The 20,350-nt window shown below is 37.7% G+C and overlaps 1 protein-coding gene across 3 annotated transcripts in view; it reads right to left on the reverse strand.

Annotated features, from left to right (window-relative positions):
* The window catches only part of slc25a21.L (solute carrier family 25 (mitochondrial oxoadipate carrier), member 21 L homeolog), a 198,318-nt gene that overhangs the window by 44,017 nt on the left and 133,951 nt on the right, over positions 1-20,350 (reverse strand). For all 3 annotated transcript variants that reach the window (XM_018229295.2, XM_018229294.2, NM_001097058.1), the window contains 1 exon segment: positions 2,675-2,741. In XM_018229295.2, coding sequence (XP_018084784.1) covers positions 2,675-2,741 — 67 coding nt within the window.

Here is a 20,350-nt window from a genome sequence, read left to right on the forward strand (position 1 = left end):
AAGCTTAGGGGTTGTTGCAAATTATCAAGCAGAAAATGAGTTTGGCCTGTAATATAAGCTGATGTTACAGGGCTGATTATTAAATTCTGATGCTAATTGCGCTTGTTTCTGTGCTGCCATGTAGTAATTATTCATCTTAATTACTAATCAGCCTTATACTGTGACAGTTATATTCTATGTGTACTGCATATTTTGAGTCGGTCCCTAACTGACAGCAGCACAGAGCATGTGCAGTGAATCAGCAGAAAAGAAGATGGGGAGCTACTGGGGCATCTTTGGAGAAATAGAGCTTTACTGCTAAAGGGCTTTGGGTGTCTGGGGCTGGTACAGATGCCCAAAACATAATGTACAACATTTCTAGCCTACTTTTTTTAGTTTAACTTTCCTTGTCCTTTAAGTGCGTCTTAACTGTTGTTAATAAAGGCCCTTTAATGTGGACATATAGAGCATATTTACTTACATTGGAGACTACGGCCGGAAATAGGGATAGAAGAAGAGGCATGTTCCTAGGGCTATATAGTGCTATAGATAATGTTATCTATAGCTTTATTAATACAGGAAACATTTTGCCATCATAATTTTTTTTCGGTATACTATATTATTTTGCCTATAGATAAGCACATCTCCAGTGTGAACTTCTGCTTTGCAAAGTGGGGTCCTGAGTTTGCTTCTGACCATCTGCAAAATGTTTGTATTATCAACCCATGTCTGCATAGGATTCACCTGGATCCACCGAATTCTCACACTCAGAGAATGATGAGGCCCTTGTAGTTGATTCAATATCAATGGCTTGTGCTAAGTATAGGCTGGTGTTACAGAACTACCATCCAAGCATCTTCAAATAAGTTGAGTGGTGGAACAAAGCTGAGAAACATAGCTCTGTAAAACCTGCAATGTTAAGTGAGACCAGCCACTGACTCAAACAATAATGAATGAAGGACATGAAACTGCATTCTTATTTAACCCTGTGAAAGGCAAGGCATAAAAAGTGCTAATTACATCCAGTTCCCTTCTGAATGAAGGAACGTAAGGAGTTAATTCAATTGGAGGCCAAGGACAGAGTGCCAGAGACACATGCTCTGCCTTGCACTGATTTGTTTTGCTTATTGGGATAATGACAACGTTATGTAAATAGAGCAGGTAAAGAACAGATTTGCAAGGCATGCAAATAAATAATTTGTTTTACAGAACAGGAGACAATTTTCTAGTTTCCTTGTTATTTAAAGTCCGTCTCTGGTGCCGCTGCCTGGGGTCAGGTTCTCTGAAAGCCCAAAGGAGAACATTTTTCTTTAATAAAAAATACCTTCTTGAACACAAATGTTTTGTTTGTGGTGAAGCGTTGCTCAGGCTGAATTCTTACCAAGCTATTTACCGGAGGAGTCTGCATCAGTCTTATGTATATGTTCTGGGAACAAAGCAGGTTGTAATTCTAGGGTTCCCTTTTCGTGAAACCCCCGATGGGCACTCCTGTGTAGCCTGTATTACCCTGCATAAATGGCCATATTTACAACACACGCTAAGGAAAGCCCAACTTAAGGTTGCCACAACAGGCAAATATTTTGCACTAGTATCAACAAATTAGGGGCAAGTTGCACAGGAGTCTACAGGATTTGAACTTCGAGCCTCAAGTCCCTATTTTTCCCGCAGTTAATAATTGTGCAACAATGGATGAAAGTATTCCCCTCTTAAACACATTTTTTTGGTCTTCAGTTTGAATCCACTTCTGCTGCATTTACTATACACTACCCTTGTGTCTAGTCTAGAAAGGTCAGTGATATGTCTTATGTCTGCTTAGGCATTATGTAATATATATGCTAAAAACACTACTATAGTTCATATAAACAAGCTGCTGAGTAGCAATGGCAGACATTGAAAAAAGGCTATGGGCTATTCCACACGGGGAGATAGCGACGCGTTTGCGGTCGCGGCCTCGCCAGGCTTTTTCAGGCGACTGTTGAAAAGCGCATCGCCTCGTGTGGTTAGCACAGGCGTTTTTACATAGGCGCCCATACAAAACTGTCGCCTGCGCCGGTCGCGGCGACTGTCGCGGCGCTTTGTCGCCGCGACCGCAAACGCGTCGCTATCTCCCCGTGTGGACTAGCCCTAAATGTCACAGGATAAATAGTGGATAACAGATAACATCATTATGTTCTACAGAGTTTATCTGCTATCTGCTGTGTAACCTGAGCCTTTTCTCCTTTGAATGGCTGCCCCCATTGCTACACAGCAGCTTATTTCTATAAACAATAGTAGTGTTACTGAAGCAAACACAGCAGTTTTACCAGTGCAGAGCAACACTGCATTATATTTTTATAATTTCTTTTTTTTTTATGTTATTGGTCCTTTAAGTGTTTTTCAGTTCCCCAAGGCAACACTAGAGTGGAAAGATCTGTTATACACCTGAAAAGTAAAGGAACATGTAATTTAGTGTATCCCTTAATGAAGTTTAGTAGACGCTTCTGTATAGTAGTTACTGTATATAGGGTACTGTCTCATCATCTCTTTCCTTCTGGGTTCCCCAGAAACCCCTGCATGGAAGGGAGAGAGAAGAGAGCTCAGAGGAGGCAAGTGAGGTTATATGTATTGAGGACAGTCACTATAGGCTTGAAAAGTAATTACCAGAAATATGTACAAGAGGTACAAGCTTAAAACATAACATAGTTCGAGGTCCTACCTTTACAGCACGTTTGGGTGTCTCTGCTAGGATAGGAGGCAGTATCCCTTTGTAGAATCCAAGCAGCCTATAAACAGAAAATTAAGAAAATAAAGGCACTGCAACACAAAGACATCAAAATATATAATAAAAATTACTCAAACATTGTATGCCTAAATTAAAAGAAGGTATTTGCATCTGATAAAACTAAGGGCAAATTTATTAAGGGTCGAATTAAAAATTTGAATTCGAATTTTCGGATTTTTTTATGTTTAAAACTCTCAAATTCAAATTGTGAATTATCCAAACTCGATTTGAGTTTTTATTTGAATTCGAAATTTATCACACTCTGGCCCTTTAAGAACTCAAATTCGACTATTCGCCTCCTAAACCTGCTGAGTTCATGCATAAGTCAATGGGAGAGATCCAGAGACCAATTTGGATATGTTAGTAGCTTCCCTGAAGTTTTTTTTTTTGGAGAAAAAACTTGAATCAAGTTTAGTCGAATTCGATTCAATTCGAGCTGGTAATATTTGTGCGGGTTTAAGATATTCGATTCTTTTATTGAATAACCCTCCAATAAAATTTTGAGTATATTTGAATATAATAGAATTTAAAAAAACTCTTTTAGACCTTAAACGTGCCTCTAAATGTGTAACATATGTTAGACATATGACTTCTTTATTTTAGGCATACCCTACTTTTATCTTCTTGAGTCCTTTTTACTACATACAGTATATATTAATAAAACTGGTGCTGAAGTAATAAAAGTGGGTATTGCACACGAACAGTACCATCATCCTTTTTAGCTGTTTAATAAGGTATTGTTATCATGAGCACCAAGATGTAATAATTCAGGTATCACAGGAGCCTCATAGCTGCAGTTACCCTTTTTTTATAAAGAGTATATGTTTTACAACTGTACAGTCTATCTTTAAGCACAAGCACCTAAGCTCTATTCCAGTGGTTTGCAGTTATTTAGATAATACAGCATATTTCTAATAGAGAGCAAGAACAATCACATATTGGAATTGCAGTCCAGGAACGCTTCAACCTTTCTGGGAAACCCAAGTTACCAGTTAAGAATAATACAGCATAATGAGACTACCAGGTTCTCCCCTCTATTATATTTTTCCTTCTCACAATGCTTTTAATCTTATGTCTAATATTACATTTAACACATTCATGTATTATTTCTCTATTATTACTGCATTAAATCAGCAACATTAAACAAATAAAGACTCAGAAGGAGTGTACCCAATTGCAATTTCGGATAAGGGTTTATCTGTAATTTGGATTTCCACACCTTATGTCTACAAAAAAATGATGTAAACATTAAATAGGGCAATATAACTGTTTGCCTCCAATAAGGATTAATGATATGTTAGTTTGGATGAAGTACAAGGCACTGTCTAAAACAGAAATCTTAAAAAATATAAAGAATTTAATTGAGTCTATAGGAGAAGTAATTGGAGCTTTCTGGATAATAGGTTTCCAAATAACAGATCCTATAACTGAATATACATTAATAAGTGGATTGCATTCCTGCTTCTAATGAATGATCATGAAGCATTATGAACTCCACCCTAACTAACTCCCTCCTCCTGCTTCAGCTTCAGTTCAATTTAAATACTTACATTGATTTGTTCCCAGAGCATAAAAAACAATAGATTGTAGGAGGCTCATAACAAAAAATAGTAAAGAAGCACTAGTTTAAAGGACAACTAAACCCTAATTTTGCTTAGGCTTATAAAGAGATGCACAAATACATCTTTAGAAAGGAGATTTCATGGAAACACATTGTCTGCAGACATAGTATCAGTAAACCTCCCTCATTCAGCTAGAGTTTCACTAAAGTTCTGCTGTTCCTCTTAATTTGTCTGTTGACCTAACTCACTCCTAATAATATCTTCCCTGCCCTTGGACATGACAACCAAATATATGATCCCTCTATACATGCCTAAAAGCATCCTGCCACCTATTGAACATAGGAAAGGTGTGAAGGATACAGACATGTTAGAATAAGGTTAGAGTAACCTGAGACAGTGCAAACATCAGCAGGAAAATGGAAAATGTCCATTAAGGAAGGGATCTGAGAAAGGATTGGCAACAGAGCATTACAGAGCAAACAGCACACCTGGGAAGCGCACCCTACCCCCTTCCAATCACCCCAGTCCCTTCATATATCTGTCATCGGAGCAGGGCAACTGAGAAATAAATTAGACCCCTCACTTTGGCAGCTGCACAGATCAGGTTCAGTCAATATCATACTCTTAGTACTATCATAATCTTTTTGTGTTAGATCTCTTCGCTGTTTGTAAAGAAAGTATTTCATGCTTTTTCTACTCTCAAAACAAAATTGACAGTTGTTTTTTATTTCTGACACAATAATAAAAAGACACCTGAAATTGTCTTATAAATGAGATCAAAACGTTTACCTTTTGCATAAGAAGACTTAGGGGCAGATTTATCAAGGGTCGAATTGAAATATCCCATTTTTACATTTAAATTTGACTAAATTTGGAATAGTCCAAATTCGCTTAGAATTTGAAAAACATTAAGATATCTTAATTTATCATGGACTGTCTCTTTAAAAATTAGACAGACTATTCGCCATCTAAAACCTGCCAAATTGTTGTTTTAGCCTATGGGGGACCTCCTAGAAACTATTTGGAGTCATTTGATGGACTTTGAAAAATCAAAATTTGTTTTTTAAAATACTTTGAATCTAATTTGATCGAATACGATCCGAATTCGATTTGAACGATCGAATACAGCTAAAAAAAAATAGATTTTTTTTTTTAAAATAAATTTTGGTTGGTCTTTTTTTACTTGGATTTCGAGTTGATGGGAGTTTAAAAAAACTCCCATCACCTCGAAATTCGACCCTTGATAAATCTGCCCCTTAATCTGATTTATTTTAAATCAGCTATGTTACAACTAGTTATTGTACAAAGGAAAGCCCCCAAGTTTTGGTCAGTTCCACCAACATAGACAGTGAATTCTAAGCACTACTAGCAAGATATTCTCAGAGACTTAAACATTTCCTCTACATCAACGCAGTACAATATTTTTCAAAAGGATAGCATGTATATTTTCAAGAGGATTTTTTTGGTAGGATTGCTGAATTCATTCTGTCCTGGAATGGGCAGCATTGGGTGGCTACACCGAATTGCTGTGTCTCATTCAAACTCGTTTAAAAACAATAAGGTATCTAGTACAGAAGTACTGTGCTTCGTAATCATAGGACGTTGGACATCAGCTCTCAGAACATCTGGGGAACCAAGGTTAGTAATTACTGAGACTGAATGCACCATTACAACTATTTTTTTTTGAATATTTTATTCATTTAAAAATAACTGATGGCAAACATGAAACATTGGGAACCATATGGAAACTTTTATTAATGGAGGATTTTTTTTATAATGTGCGTTATTTTAATTGATTATGTCGTTTGTAAGGAATGTCTGTCTTTAAGGAACCCAATTACCTGACTCCCAGGTTTGAAAACAGTTTTTAGGCATTAGAAATCCAAACATATTTGAAGTAAATTTTTGGGTACTTCGACCATCGAATAGGCTATATTCGACTTCGATTCGAATGATTCAAAGTAAAAATCGTTCTAATATTCGACCATTTCGATAATCGAAGTACTGTCTCTTTAACAAAAACTTCAACGTCATACTTCGCCAAATTAAAGCTACAGAAGTGCAATGTTAGCCTAGGGGACCTTCCAGAGCACTTTTCTAAGTTTTGTTTGGTCGAATAAAAATTGTTCGAACGCTAAATTCAATTCGAGGGTCGAATTTCGAAGTTTTTTTAAATTCAAAATTTGACCCTTAGTAAATCTGCCCCCTAGAGTAATATATATGTCTGTAAAATGTCCATGCATCAAATGAAATCTGCACTCACGGGTCTTTTCTTGGTCAAAAAGATGAATTTAATTCAAAGCTAAGTTTTCCGTTGTTACACCAGCCTTCCTCAAGGTACAACAACCCACAAACACATCCCAATTAAACAACTAGTGGAGGGAAAAAACATGAATGATGTCAGTGTAACTGTAACACAATATCCATGAGACACAGTACTACAGTATATACAGTATATACAGTATGCATAGTGTAAAATAAAATAACATTTTAATAAAACTGTTGATATCACTATTGGTAAAAAAAAAATATTTGTTCTGTGCTTATCTCGTCATGGCTGAACTATGCTATATGTTTCCTCCATGTATTGCTGCAGAATCAAATAGACAAAACTAACAAACCCTGTATAGAGATGCTTTAATTAAACAACCCAACAACCCAAAAGTTTTTAAAATGTCTAACCTTAGACTTATTGGTCAAAACATCCCCCATTTTCAGCTGTGCAGGTTCTAGACAGCCAACCAGCTAGCCTTCCTGAAACATTTGTTACCATACACTAATTTAGAAGCATTTCTCTAAATTCTTTTGAATAATATATCCTGAGCTGAATGCAATATTAAGGGTAAAGTTTCATCTATGACATACTGCACAAACTGCCAATACAACCTCACACATTATTAATCCCTCTTTCACTGCATTCTAATATTGTGTTGCTTGTGGTCTACTGCTTGTTTAATCCATTGCTTGAAACATTTTGGGCATCTTAAACGAATAGCTTGTCCTATGCTGTCATTCATATAATTAATGTTCTATGAGTAACCTATCAATATTGTGTGTTTGGATCTCTCTGCCATACCCAGACGTAATAAGAAAATACATATCCATCTGATGTTCTTCCATGATATCATCATTTTAATTTATTGTATTTTCATTTTATTTCAATTATCACTAGACCCACACTACATAGGAAAATGAACCTTTAGATCATGTGACAGATATGCAAATGTATACTTTGCTCACATTCTCTACTAACTGTGTGGCGTATTACATTTACACACTCGCTACCTTTCTGTTGGAAGAAAACACCAGCGTGCATTGTGTTTTGTTGTTATTTCTACACTGCCAGATTCAGATTCAGTTATCCGCAGTTTTATGATGTCTATTATACTTTTTTAATTACATATATCCATCTTGGTCTGCCTCATTAAAGTGTTTGCCAGAGTAATTAAGGACTTGCATGAATTTGCTTGCTTGATGTCTGTTTCAGCTGTGCCTCAATATGAGAGTTAAATCACGTAAGAACTAAAGCTCAGCATTTTGTAGACATAAACATCTCTGCAATTGGTCTATTTGTTTGTTGTCTTTCTTTGATTTTAGTTTTGTAACTTTTCTGCTCTACCTTGCTTCACGCAGGAATTATAACTTCTGGTCAGTAGGGACAGTAACCCTAGAAGCCAGAAAGTGAAAGAGACTGTAGGGTGCATTACCTATGAATAAAGTGCCAATAAAGGCCGCAATCAGATTTTTTTGCACTGTGTGGGGTATTGTATGAATAGCCTCAGGTAGAGTTCTGCAGAGGTTTGGGAATAGGCATAGATGCGGGTTGGCGGGCCTGCAGGCATTATCAATAGCATGCTTTTCCCCCTGCCCACTACCACTTCTGAGAACGTAACTTCCTGTTTACAGCAACAGCACTTCCTGTTTCTAAGTAGTCAGCAGTCGCAAAACGGGTTGTGGATTGAGTACTTGTGGGTTGGGTAGAGGGTCCAAGCAGGTAAAGCTGTGGGTTGCGGGTCCGGGTTTCAAAAATGGTTCTGCGCTGGACTCTAGCCCTAGGCCTCTATACTACTTTTGGAGTGCAGAGATATATGGACTGAAGTTTAGACCACAATAGTTTCAAAAGGGCTTGGTGGGGGAGGCATGTAGGCATCTTCCCTTCTGCCCTGGACCTATTGTGCCCCCTAGTGCCATTGCACTTGCAGCCGGGGGCTTTGAAAATGAGCTCTTGTGTCATTTTACTACACTGCAGAACATGCTTTATAAACACGTTACTAATAATTCTAAATAACAAAAAAACAATAACATTAGATCATGGACCCCATTATAAGTATTATGTATATGTGGATTGTTCTGTACCGGAAGAATAAGACATGCTCCTTTGCTATCTATGACTACAATATAATATATAAAGCCCCTGCTAGGTGACTTTCAAACCTGTGTCCTCTAACATTCTTATATTATCATCTTATATGAAAGCATAGGGCCTCAGATATTAGATATAAAGTCTGTAGAACTGAACACCTAATATACTACAGATTGCCTATATATCATAGAAAAGTAACTAAATAAGTATGGGACCTGTTATCCAGAATGCTCGGGACATGGGGTTTTCCGGATAATGGATCTTTCCGTAATTGAGAACTTCATACTTTGTCTACTAGAAAACAGTTAATTAACGCAACAGACTGGTTTTGCTTCCAATAAGGATTAATTATATTTTAGTTTGTATCAAGTACAAGGTTCTGTTTTATTATTACAGAGAAAAAGAAAATAATTTTTTAAAAATGTGGATTACTTGAATAAAATGAGTCTCTTGGAGACAGACTTTCTGTAATTCGAAGCTTTCTAGAAAAAAGGGTTTTCCAGATAACAGATCCCATACCTGTATTACAAATGAACAGTCACATATAAGGTATCTAGTACAGAAGTACTGTGCTTCGTAATCATAGGACGTTGGACTTCAGCTCTCAGAACATCTGGGGAACCAAGGTTAGGAATTACTGAGACTGAATGCACCATTACAACTATTTTTTTTGAATATTTTATTCATTTAAAAATAACTGATGGCAAACATGAAACATTGGGAACCATATGGAAACTTTTATTAATGGAGGATTTTTTTTTTTAATGTGCGTTATTTTAATTGATTATGTCATTTGTAAGGAATGTCTGTCTTTAAGGAACCCAATTACCTGACTCCCAGGTTTGAAAACAGTTTTTAGGCATTAGAAATCCAAACATATTATTGTAAAGTTTTGCTGCCTCCCAACACATGAAAGGTTCCCATATGAGGTGTTTATAAATCCCCTATGGAGATCGCTAATTCTAATTTAAGTTTGAATTAATGGTCAAAAAAAACATCAAATGGCTTTGTGGACGCCATTCTGAATAAAAAGAACAGGCAAACCACCTTCAATAATATATGTAAAATGTTTATTGTATCACCTTTTCCATGAAATACTGGAGTGCTTTGCAGATAAATTCATTGAGAGATCTGCTTCTGAGATTTCTGAGAGATGAAACAACCCCCTTTACCCGTATTTTATGAAGGGTCAATATACTGCAGGATAACTGCAGTATGAAGTCTACTCATTCAACGGACTGTGAGCTCTTCCGGCAGGAATACAATTCCAGTCTGATAATGAACCTTCATCAGTTTCCTAACTGTATTTAATTATATTTACGGAGTCCCTATATTTGTTTTATATTGTTCCTTCATGAAGCCATGAGTTTCCTGTTGACGTTACAGAGTTAAATTGATGCTAAAATATACATTATACTTTAGCTTCTAAATGTGTCAGCTTGTTTTCCTATTTAGCTTTGGTATGTCCAACAACGTACAGTATATTAGTATTTGTTATTAATGTTACTCTCAATATGAGGCTCTTGGCTATGATCTGAAGGCATGTTATTAGTCATTTTTTTCCTGTTTAATTAAAAATTACAGAAACCATCAGCAGTGTAGAATATAACAGTGCAAGTGTCTGCTAATAATTAGGGTAAATCTCACTGGCACTGATTGTTAGGAGTTTGCTAATAAACTCGACACGGGACTAGCTCCATCTTAAATGTGGCACAGATTAGAGGGAGGAAAGCATTGTATACATATAGGCAATTTGATGCATCCCATATGTGAGTCATGGAACTTGCCTTTTTATCTAATGAAGCTGCAGGGAATTCAACCTTTAACGGACGATATTCATCAAACTCTTGTTAACAAGGCTGTATCATCCATTAAAGTCAAATTGGAGATGCTCCAGTTGCAACATATGCAACTGGCCTTTCAGCCATGGCAGCCTTTGCAGTGGTTATTAGCACAAAGGCGCCACCACAAAGGAGGAAACTGGACTGACCATCTACTCACCAATTATAATTGGCCAGTTCAATAAACATTGTAAAAAGCATACACTGAATATACAATGTTTTGTTGGAGTACTTGATTAGTGCCTAGTGAGATTAACTGAGATCTAAAGGTCTGTCCATATGTACAGGAAAACCTGTTAAACACTTGGAGATGTGGGTCCACACACAAAGACAAATTACAAGGACCATATGGATAGATTTTCATCTGAAAGATGCTCTAAACAGTCTGGGATCTAATAGAAAGCTACTTTCTTCAAATTCAAACACTTATTTTTAGGGTGGTGACTTAATGAAAACCAAACCCCTTTTTATGAGAGGTGTAGTAAACACTAAGACAACAAATGTTTGTAATAGATAGTTCAAAGATGATTGCTATGCAAATTAGACTATACATTTGATACAATAGTCAGCAATTATTTTTGCGTTTGTTGGCTGATTAGTGGATTATATATTTGATGCCAATCTACTTATTTTTTAATTTCTCTGCCTTTCTGGCCAAGAGCAAAATGCCAAGTCACACTACAGTATTGCATAATGGCAGGGGCGATCCTGGCCCATCTGCCTCCTAAAGCAGCAGCAGTTGCTGCTGCCCCCCCCCTCCCCCGGAAATTCACTCTTAAAGTACCAGGAGCAGCATTTTTGCTGCCCCTGGTACCAAGTGGGGATCTGCCGCCTGAGGCGACAGCCTCAACTTGCCTCATTGGCGAAGCACCCCTGCATAATGGAACACAATACTTCAGAACCCTCCACACAATGCCACTGGCATTGAGCATATTGTTCTAGAATTATGCAGAGATCCAATGAACAGCTATAACTGTGTTTGCCTGAAGTGAGAAGTATAGGATTCAGAATTTTCTCTAGATACCAGAATTTTCTCTACAGAGAAGAGCAACATGAATGCTATCAAGGTGGGCTTTAAGTGACGTTTCAGGTGTTATTTAATCTACTAACTTGGGCTACAGTTATTCTAGAGACAGGCTGTAGCATCTGCATAGTGCTTACCATTTCATGAGGTCAACAGTGTCCACAAACATTTAAGGTATGACCCAACTAGGACGTTTTACATTTACCGTGATGTCTATGAGGGTTTTCATTAATTCAGGTCATGATATACAGTATCTAATATCATTGAGTAAAGTCCACTTGCTATAGACTTATCTCCACTAGATATTGTATTTACTGTGATTTGGTCTCATTATTGCCAACTATGGTTAGTTAGTCTTAACGCCACCTCTTATGCACATGTACTTTAAACCCCTTCATTTCTAGTTTAGTCTTTCTTTCAAATAGCATCAAAAAAGTGGTCTTTCGTATGGAGGTGATTAACCATATGGAGGAAATGTAAATCACTGGGGAGTAATCTGTTTAGGGCCTTTATATCCACACAGAATGACCACAAAGCAGAAGATCAATTATGTTCCCTCCATTTGCTGCCAATGGGAAGTTGTGCAAGTAGCTCCTGACCTACAAAGATGTCTGAAAAATATACAATGAAGACAAAATGAAGATGCATGAAACCACTACTATCCCAATGTGAGCCTGACATTACGCAATTCATGCTGAAGCCCAAAGCAAATATAATCTGCTCCTATAGGACACCCGGGGGCCTTATTTATAAAATGTGTATTTGGCAGTTTTGTGTACTTTGAATTAACTCACAATTTAAAAAAAATATCAACCTTATTTATTTAAAAATCTGTATATAAAAAACATGAGCAAAATTGTTGAAAAAAAGAAACAAATTCCTTGAAGAAATTGATTAAATTTTAAATTAATAGTTTAAATTTTGCCTAGGAGAAACTTTAAGATGCTGAAGTTTTGCATTCGCGTTTTTCGAGTTCAAAAATACTTGATTTGAAGTTATAATGCAAGTTTTAACAAAAAAAAAAAAATCGTGAATTGTTGCAACAACCCAAAGCTGCATGTTGATAACGTTTATTTTTTGTAAAGAAAGGATTACTGCTAGATCCCAGGTATGATTAAAAAGTATACTAGAGGGATAGTGATGGAGTTCTGTAAAAATGTTGATTAATGAAAAAGCTACTTTTTTCTACAGAGAAAAGTTTAATTTCTCAAAATCCTGCAGCTTTTATCTACTTCCTTCTTGTCAAAAAGCAGCATTCCTGCAATAAGTCATGAGAGAGCTACCAAGCATTCTTTAACAAAGAGCACACAGGCAATACTAGAAAGCTTAGCCTGGAATCTTCTTTGTATAGAGTAAAGTAGTCGGCATGATCAGCTAAGATTAAACAATGCAGATCAAATAAGAGCTTTGTAATTCTGTCATGATTTTTATGGTATAGTTTTTATTACAAAATTACATTGTTTACCAGTTATTCATCCTACCATTTACAATTTTATTCTAGCGACAAAAAAATGTATTTTTTTTAGTTGTAATATTGGTGTGTAGGCAACCATCTCAGGTCAGGTAGGGGAGTGATATCATTCTAACTTGCAGTGTAGCAGTAAAGAGTGACTGACGTTTATCAAGTCACAAGTCACATGAGGGCACCTAGGAAACCAACAACGTGTAGCTCCAAGTCAGATTTCAAAAATATCCATTTGCTCTTGTGAAAAACAGATTTCAATGCAGGATTCTGCTGGATGAGCACTATTAATTGATGCATGTTTCCCATGACCTTAACATGACAGAAATATTAGCAAACCCACGAAATACCTGGGTATATAGTAGTGAGCAATGCCCAACTCAGCACTCCACCACTGTCCTTGAAAGAATGATGTCCCTAAGGGTCTGGAGACACGAGCAGATTCGAGGAGATTAGTCGCGCCATCTATAAATCTCCTCTTCTTCGGGGCGACAATCTCCCCGAACTGGCTTCCCCCCAGCCCTCCGCCTCACGAGGAAACTTGGAGCAACGAAGCATTGCCGCAGCCGATTTTCATTTTAGCCTGTGGAGGGCAGGGGGAAGGCAGTTCAGGGAGATTGTTGCCCCGAAGAAGAGGAGATTTGTCGCTGGGGAGACTAATCTCCCCTAATCTTCTTGTGTGGCCAGACCCTAAGAGAGGAAAAAGGTGCCTGAGAGGAGGTAAAGGTGCCCTGATTTTGTAAATCCCACCCCCACGCTATAAAGGTAGATAGTGAATAAAAGGGAATACATGGAAAGTTTGATGGCCAAAGGACTCTTACACACGGGCGTTTTTTTCTGCGTTTAACACGCAGAAAAATAAATGCATTTCGCAAATTGATTCCATTATATTCTGCCTGGTTGTACTCATGAGCGTTCTGAGTTGCAGTTTAATCAGTTTGCATTCTATTGCGTTAAAAATGCACGTTGCATTCTCTTGCGTTCGACGCACATTTAGCTATCAATAGAACAGAGGGTTGTGTTTGGAATGGGGGAAAAACGCACTTAGTTTCGTCAAAAAATCATGTTTAAATGCTATATATATGTATAAGAGCCTTTAAAGAACCTACATTTTTTAACATTTCTTAAAGGATAAGGAGATACATGATTCCCATGACATTCCTGGTTAAGGAAGATGATCTAGGGGATTTCCAGGTGAGGTAGAGGAGGGGGTTTCCACTGAACATTCTGGGGGATGGTCCTGTATTATCAGCAGACACAATTAACTTAATTAAACCTCATCTTTATATGTAACGGCTGGAGTTTTTTAAAAACTTTTACTTGCAAAGTGATGTCACATTTTACGCAGAGCTTTCCAGAAAGTGTTCATTGAGCCTATTTTAATTTAGAGCTTAAAGTGGCCCTCTACCCAAAAACTGGTTTTGCATTATGAAAGTAAATGTCATTTTAAGAAACTTTCCAACATATATCAGCTACAAATTCTTTCAAAAAGGTGCTGACATTTTTTGCGAATATAATTGCCACTAAACAGTATCTGTCTGGTGGGTTATATTCTCTGCTCAGCTGGTTCGGTCTAATGAAGAAAATATAAGAAACCTGTAGGAGAACTGACCTGCCACGTTGTTTCAAAAGTCAGACCCCAAGAAGAGAAAAGGATAAACAAATACAGCTTTCCTTTTGCAATTACATTGACAAATAACTCAAAGATTGTAAATGTGCTATGTATATTGAGATGCTCAGAACACTAAATATGATTTGCAGATACCACTAGACTTTCTGTATATTAATAATAATAAGTTAACTTTTAGTATGTTATAGAAGGGCCAATTATAAGCAACTTTTAAATTGGCCTTCATTGTGTATTTTTTTGCAGTTTTTTTAATTATTTGCCTTCTTCTTCTGACTTGTTCCAGTTTTCAAATGGGGGTCACTGACCCCATGTAAAAAACAAATGCTCTGTAAGGCTACAAATGTATTTGCTCATTTTTATTACTTATCTTTCTATGCAGGCCCTCTCCTATTCATATTCAGTCTTTAATTCCAATCAATAGGTGGTTACTGTGGTACCTTGGACCCTAGCAACAAGACTGCTGAAATTGCAAACTGGAGAGCTGCTGAATAACAAGCGAAATTACTCAAAAAACACAAATAATAAAAAATGAAAACCAATTGCAAATTGTCTCAGAATATCAGCCTCTGCATCATACCAATAGTTAATTCAAAGGTGAACAACCCCTTTAATACAGACCTTGTAGTTATAAGATTAAGAGTGCAATTTATGTTTACAAGCAAAATGTATTTCACGTATGGGCTTTTTCCACCTCCACTCATGGTATATACAGGCATGCAGCAGATTACATAGAGACTCTGACTATAGTCCACTAACTCAGCAAAACAAACAGTCTGTAAGCTATGAGCATACTTCAGAGAAGGGACTTACTCAGCTTACACACAGAAGGGAGTTCTGCTGCTACTGTGAGCCTACCCTGGCTTCTGAAACATAAGATGGCAAGTGATACTTCCAACTCCTGGCCAGTACTAACCCTACCAACACTCTTCTGAGTGCAGGCCCAGGTTTGTGGAGAGTCCACCAAGGCCCAGGCCTAGGGCTGCAGGATTTTAGGGGGCGGCATGCTGCCCAACCGCTGCCGCATTGCTTTAGAAACACTGGGGATGCGCAGGAGATACAATCGTTTTTTAAATTTCTGTGCTCCAATCCTCATTGCTCTGGTTCAGATGAAAATGTGAAAGAATAAAATGGAGGGACCGGGGGCAACGAACAACATCGGGCCTAGGGGTGCCCTCTATGTAAATCCGGCCTTGTCTGATGGAATTGCTGCCCAATTACTCATCCTGATGAATTATGGAGCAGCTATAGTTCTTGCCACTTTTGTGAGGATGAAGTCATGGAGACAACCTCTATGGCACAATACAACATAATGGAATTACAGAAAGACACAACATGGGCCATATATATTCTTCTGTGCCATCTGGCTCTCCATACCTGCAGCCTGCACAAGATCATATGGGCAAGTAAAGAACAAATTGCACTGATTAAATGTGAAGGCACAACAACTATCCCATTTAAGAGTTATGTAGTCTGACTTAAATTCCAGTCATCTTTTTTCTTTTTCTTGAAGCTGTTGGCTCAGTTAGGTGTCCTGCTGCCCAAGCCCACATTGAAACCTGGGTTGGCAATAGTAATGATGCTTAGATGCCTGCAGAACATTTGAGGCTTCATGTTTCTTAATCAGGATGGATCTGCTCCGTTCCAGGAACCAACTACAGCAGTTTATCCCTATACTTAATCACAATAGGTACATAAACCTGGTCTTTACGTGCCTTTTAACACAATTAAACCCCCACACACCTTACTAATCTCTGTTAAAGGGGAAGTACACCTCCTTTTTAAACATGAGTGCCATAAATAGGGTTACATTGTTTTAATCATGAAAAATCTATGTTTTAGTGTTATTTCTTGAGCTAAACAGTGACTCCATGTTTGGTCCTTGCAATATAGATCATTTGATTAGCAGTGAACAACTCCTTCTTTTCGTCCTTTGTTGTGTCTGTTTTGATATTATGATGTCGAATTCCATTATGCATGAGGATTTTCCAGCACAAACAAAATGTAACAAAATAACTGACTTTAGCTCAAATCCTGCATGTAGGGAAACAAGATTTCTGGTGATTTTAAGAGAGTGAGATCTAAGATATCTACTAGGCAAAATGAGCCCCCCCCCCCCGCAAAAAAAGGCTGTATTAGACTTAACTATCATTCAAAATCAGACTCACAACGTCTGCACGAAGACAGAATGAATAGAAACAGTAGCTGAGAGGAGTAGAGTGAAGAATAACTTGATTATTTCAGAATCTGTCAGAATTTATAATTGATTATATTTAGAAAATGTCCCGTTTTAGTATATAAAATCTTTATGATAGTTCCCCTTTAAATAAATTGACTTGCCTTCCCAAGGAAAGGTCAACTGCTTCTGTTAAAAGCTGGCAGTGACAATAGCTGCTTCCTCCTAAATGGAAAGGGATGCCAAAAAAATGAATAAGCACAACAGCCTCTGGCATTTAAAGCATGTTAACATGTCCTGAGAAGTGATCTGCCAAATTAATCCTCCTGGAAGTGTACATTCAATGCTACGTATAGTGAAATGAACATTTTTACTTGCCCACACGAACAAGGGGTCTGGAAAAAAATCTCTCACAGGAGAGAGGTTAAATAGAACTTCATTGTTCATTTGATTGCAGCTGCAATTAAGTTCTTATGTGAAAACCCCCCCGTGCATACCTTTATATTACAATCAATGGCAGCAATAAGTTACATAAGATAAATGAATCATAAGAATACTGGATTCATTTACTCAAAGAAGGGCCAAGGTGCAAAGTGCATAAAACGGGTACAGAGCTCCATGCTTTTTGCACATTTCCTTCTGCTTCCGTGAAATCTGGTACTAGCATGGACAACTGGAACACAAAGAGCTGCACCTCTAACTGTATTGAACCACATTATGTAACCTTTATGAAACCAATTCAGCTGTTCCCCTGGTAGTTGAAAGGCCACTATCAAACGTTACATGAAAAAATCCTATAGATATCATATTTTATTTAAACATCTTAAAAAGGCCCTATCACCTTAAAACACGGTGCTCAATTATACCAAATCCACTGGTTTTAAAATAAGTGGCATTGTTGAGCCACGGTGCTGGACTGTGAAGCCTCAAAGTAACCTTATAGTTCGACAATACACGCACAAACAGTGCAGCCAGCAATGCATACAGTCTTAAAATTACTGTCACCGATGCCCAATAACCAGTATAGCTCCTATAAAGGAAGCTTATTTAATCATATTTGTCCCAGAGTTATTCATCTCACTGCTTCCATTGTTGATGAAGTTGTATAAATAAATAGCAGGAGAGGAAAGCATATGGCTGCCCCCTGGCTTGCTCCAGTGCACACGCCATTTTGAACCTGCAAGGGAAATCCAGGATCTAGGGAGCCCTGTAATTATGGTTTGCCTTTCTACAAATCCAGGCCTGCTGATGGCACATGGAATGGAAAAGATAGCACTGTACACAGCAGTGGAACATGCCAGTTGAGGCCATAAATGCTTGGACTTCAGCTTCCTTTAGGGCAGAGACTCGTGCTAAGATTCTGGGAGATTTAGTCGCCCAGCGAAAAATCTCCTCTTCTTCGGGGGCGACTAATCTCCCCGAACTGCCTCCCGTCGGCTAGAATGTAAATCGCCGGCGGGTGGCAATCGGTGCGCCTCGTTTTCCCGTTTTCCGTTTACCTCAAGAGGAAACTTTGCACGACTTCGGAAAGCGAAACGCTCCGAGGGCCGTCCCGCTGTTGATTATAAGGATATAGGAGGACGTGTAATTAAAGTCATAAACGAAAAAGAAAATCCACAGATAAAAATAATATTTAGCATTTTGCAATGTACTGGTATGAGATTATCCGGAAACCCGTTATCCATTTAAATAAAATAATTCAAATTCTTAATATTATTTAATTTCTCCCTGTAATAAGAAAACTAATACATAATAAATCTTTGTTGGAGACAATGCAATTCTATTAGGTTTAATTAGTTGTAAATGCTTTTTTTATTAGACTTAAGGTATGGAGATCCAAATTACAGAAATATCCCTTTTCTAGAAACCCCAGCATTCTGCATAACATGTCCCCATACCTGTAATATTCTTCATAAGAAAGTTATTGCCCTGCACATTTTTTTTTATGTTAACCTATATTACATTCCCCCCATAAGGGTCTAAAGAAAGCCATTTCAATGTTGTACTTGTTCTGCTCTCGTCTTATTTTCTTAAAACGAAGTATAAAGTTCTCTTTTAATACTTGGAATTTTGTTACTGAACATGTAAACACAGCACTTTATAAATAAATAAATAAACGGTTTAAAGAGACAGGTAATGTTTTAAATCCAGGCTTAATGCAGTTCCTTCAATGAACACCCCTTGTATTCTCCTTTTGCTATATTTTTTAAGTTGAGGGCTTCCTTTGTTTCTACAGTACTTGAATATTTCAAGATTTCTTCTGTATGCTTCGTAATACAAAGTGAGGGATTTCAGCTGCTTATACCAGTATATGTGTTAGTTCTGTGCGGCTTAGTAAAACACAGCTACTATTAGCAAACATGCTTCTGCTCTGCCTTCTATTATTTTCTTTTTACAATACTTTTTTGGGGGGATGATTTAATAAATGGCTCCTATTACAGCAAGCAAATAGACCAGTCTACATTCTGACTCTGCTTTAGGAACTGCAAGTCCTGGGGGGTTTCTAAAGCATTATTTATGCTGCAAATTGCTCCTAGGGCTCAGTTTGAAAACCAAATAAACAGTGTGTAAATTCTAAGATAGCCTTTAAAAATCGTACAGTGCAGCAATGTTATTTTCTACACAGAGTTTTTGAACCTGAATTCGAGAGGTGAACCATTACAGCTTGGCATGCAGGGAGTAGAAAATGCTTTTAACGTTTCCCTAACATTCAGGATATAGAAAACCCTATATGGACCATTTGCCTAAGATACAAAATTTATGAAGGCTTGAAAATCATTTTTCTTCTTTAACAAAAGAGATGTCTTCCTTTTTAAGCACATGTAGAAGCCAAATTGCATTTATTTTTTCTGTGTATGAATACCTTACAAGGCAAAATGTTAAACTCTTAGGAAGATCTATTCATGACTTTGTTTCCCCTGTACAGCCCCAAAGTGATGTTACTTCCTACTATTGGAGCTAAACTAGGTCTAAAGACTTTCAGCAAATGCCAATAGATGGCAACTAACTTGTTTTCCGAAAGGCTAGTTCTCCCTAGGATGTCACTATACTCTTGTACTAGAGTCCTCTGCGGGTTCATTTTCTTAGATCTGTACCTGACCCATACCCAGGACCTGCAACTTGAATATTGGCCCACTGATCCACTACCCAACCCAGCCTGGCCCGCAATAGGTCAACTTACCTTCAGACCCAGGACATGCAAAACTGGAAGTCACTGTGGATCAGAAGTGATTTCCTGCCAGAGCTAAATCTGCATGAAAATGGAACATGCCTATGATTAAGGGAATGTTTTCTAGAAACGCGTAAGGCGATGCTGTTACCTTAATACGCTATAATAAACCTCCTCATATTCATACGGAGTGCCGCCTGTATTGCTCATTTGGATTCAAAATGGAACAAAGCTACCACAAGGGAGGGATTAAGCCCGCATCTTAGCCGGGTATCCAGGCGGGTTACCCGGAGATTCCCTACACGGCCAGGGAATCGGGACTTTTTGCCCGAAACTCAACCAGTTTGCAAGTATTCTGTGGGAAACGACCTGCTGCAGGACTATAT

Source organism: Xenopus laevis, chromosome 8L, assembly GCF_017654675.1.
Source record: "Xenopus laevis strain J_2021 chromosome 8L, Xenopus_laevis_v10.1, whole genome shotgun sequence".
In the NCBI taxonomy this organism is placed as follows: Eukaryota; Metazoa; Chordata; class Amphibia; order Anura; family Pipidae; genus Xenopus; species Xenopus laevis.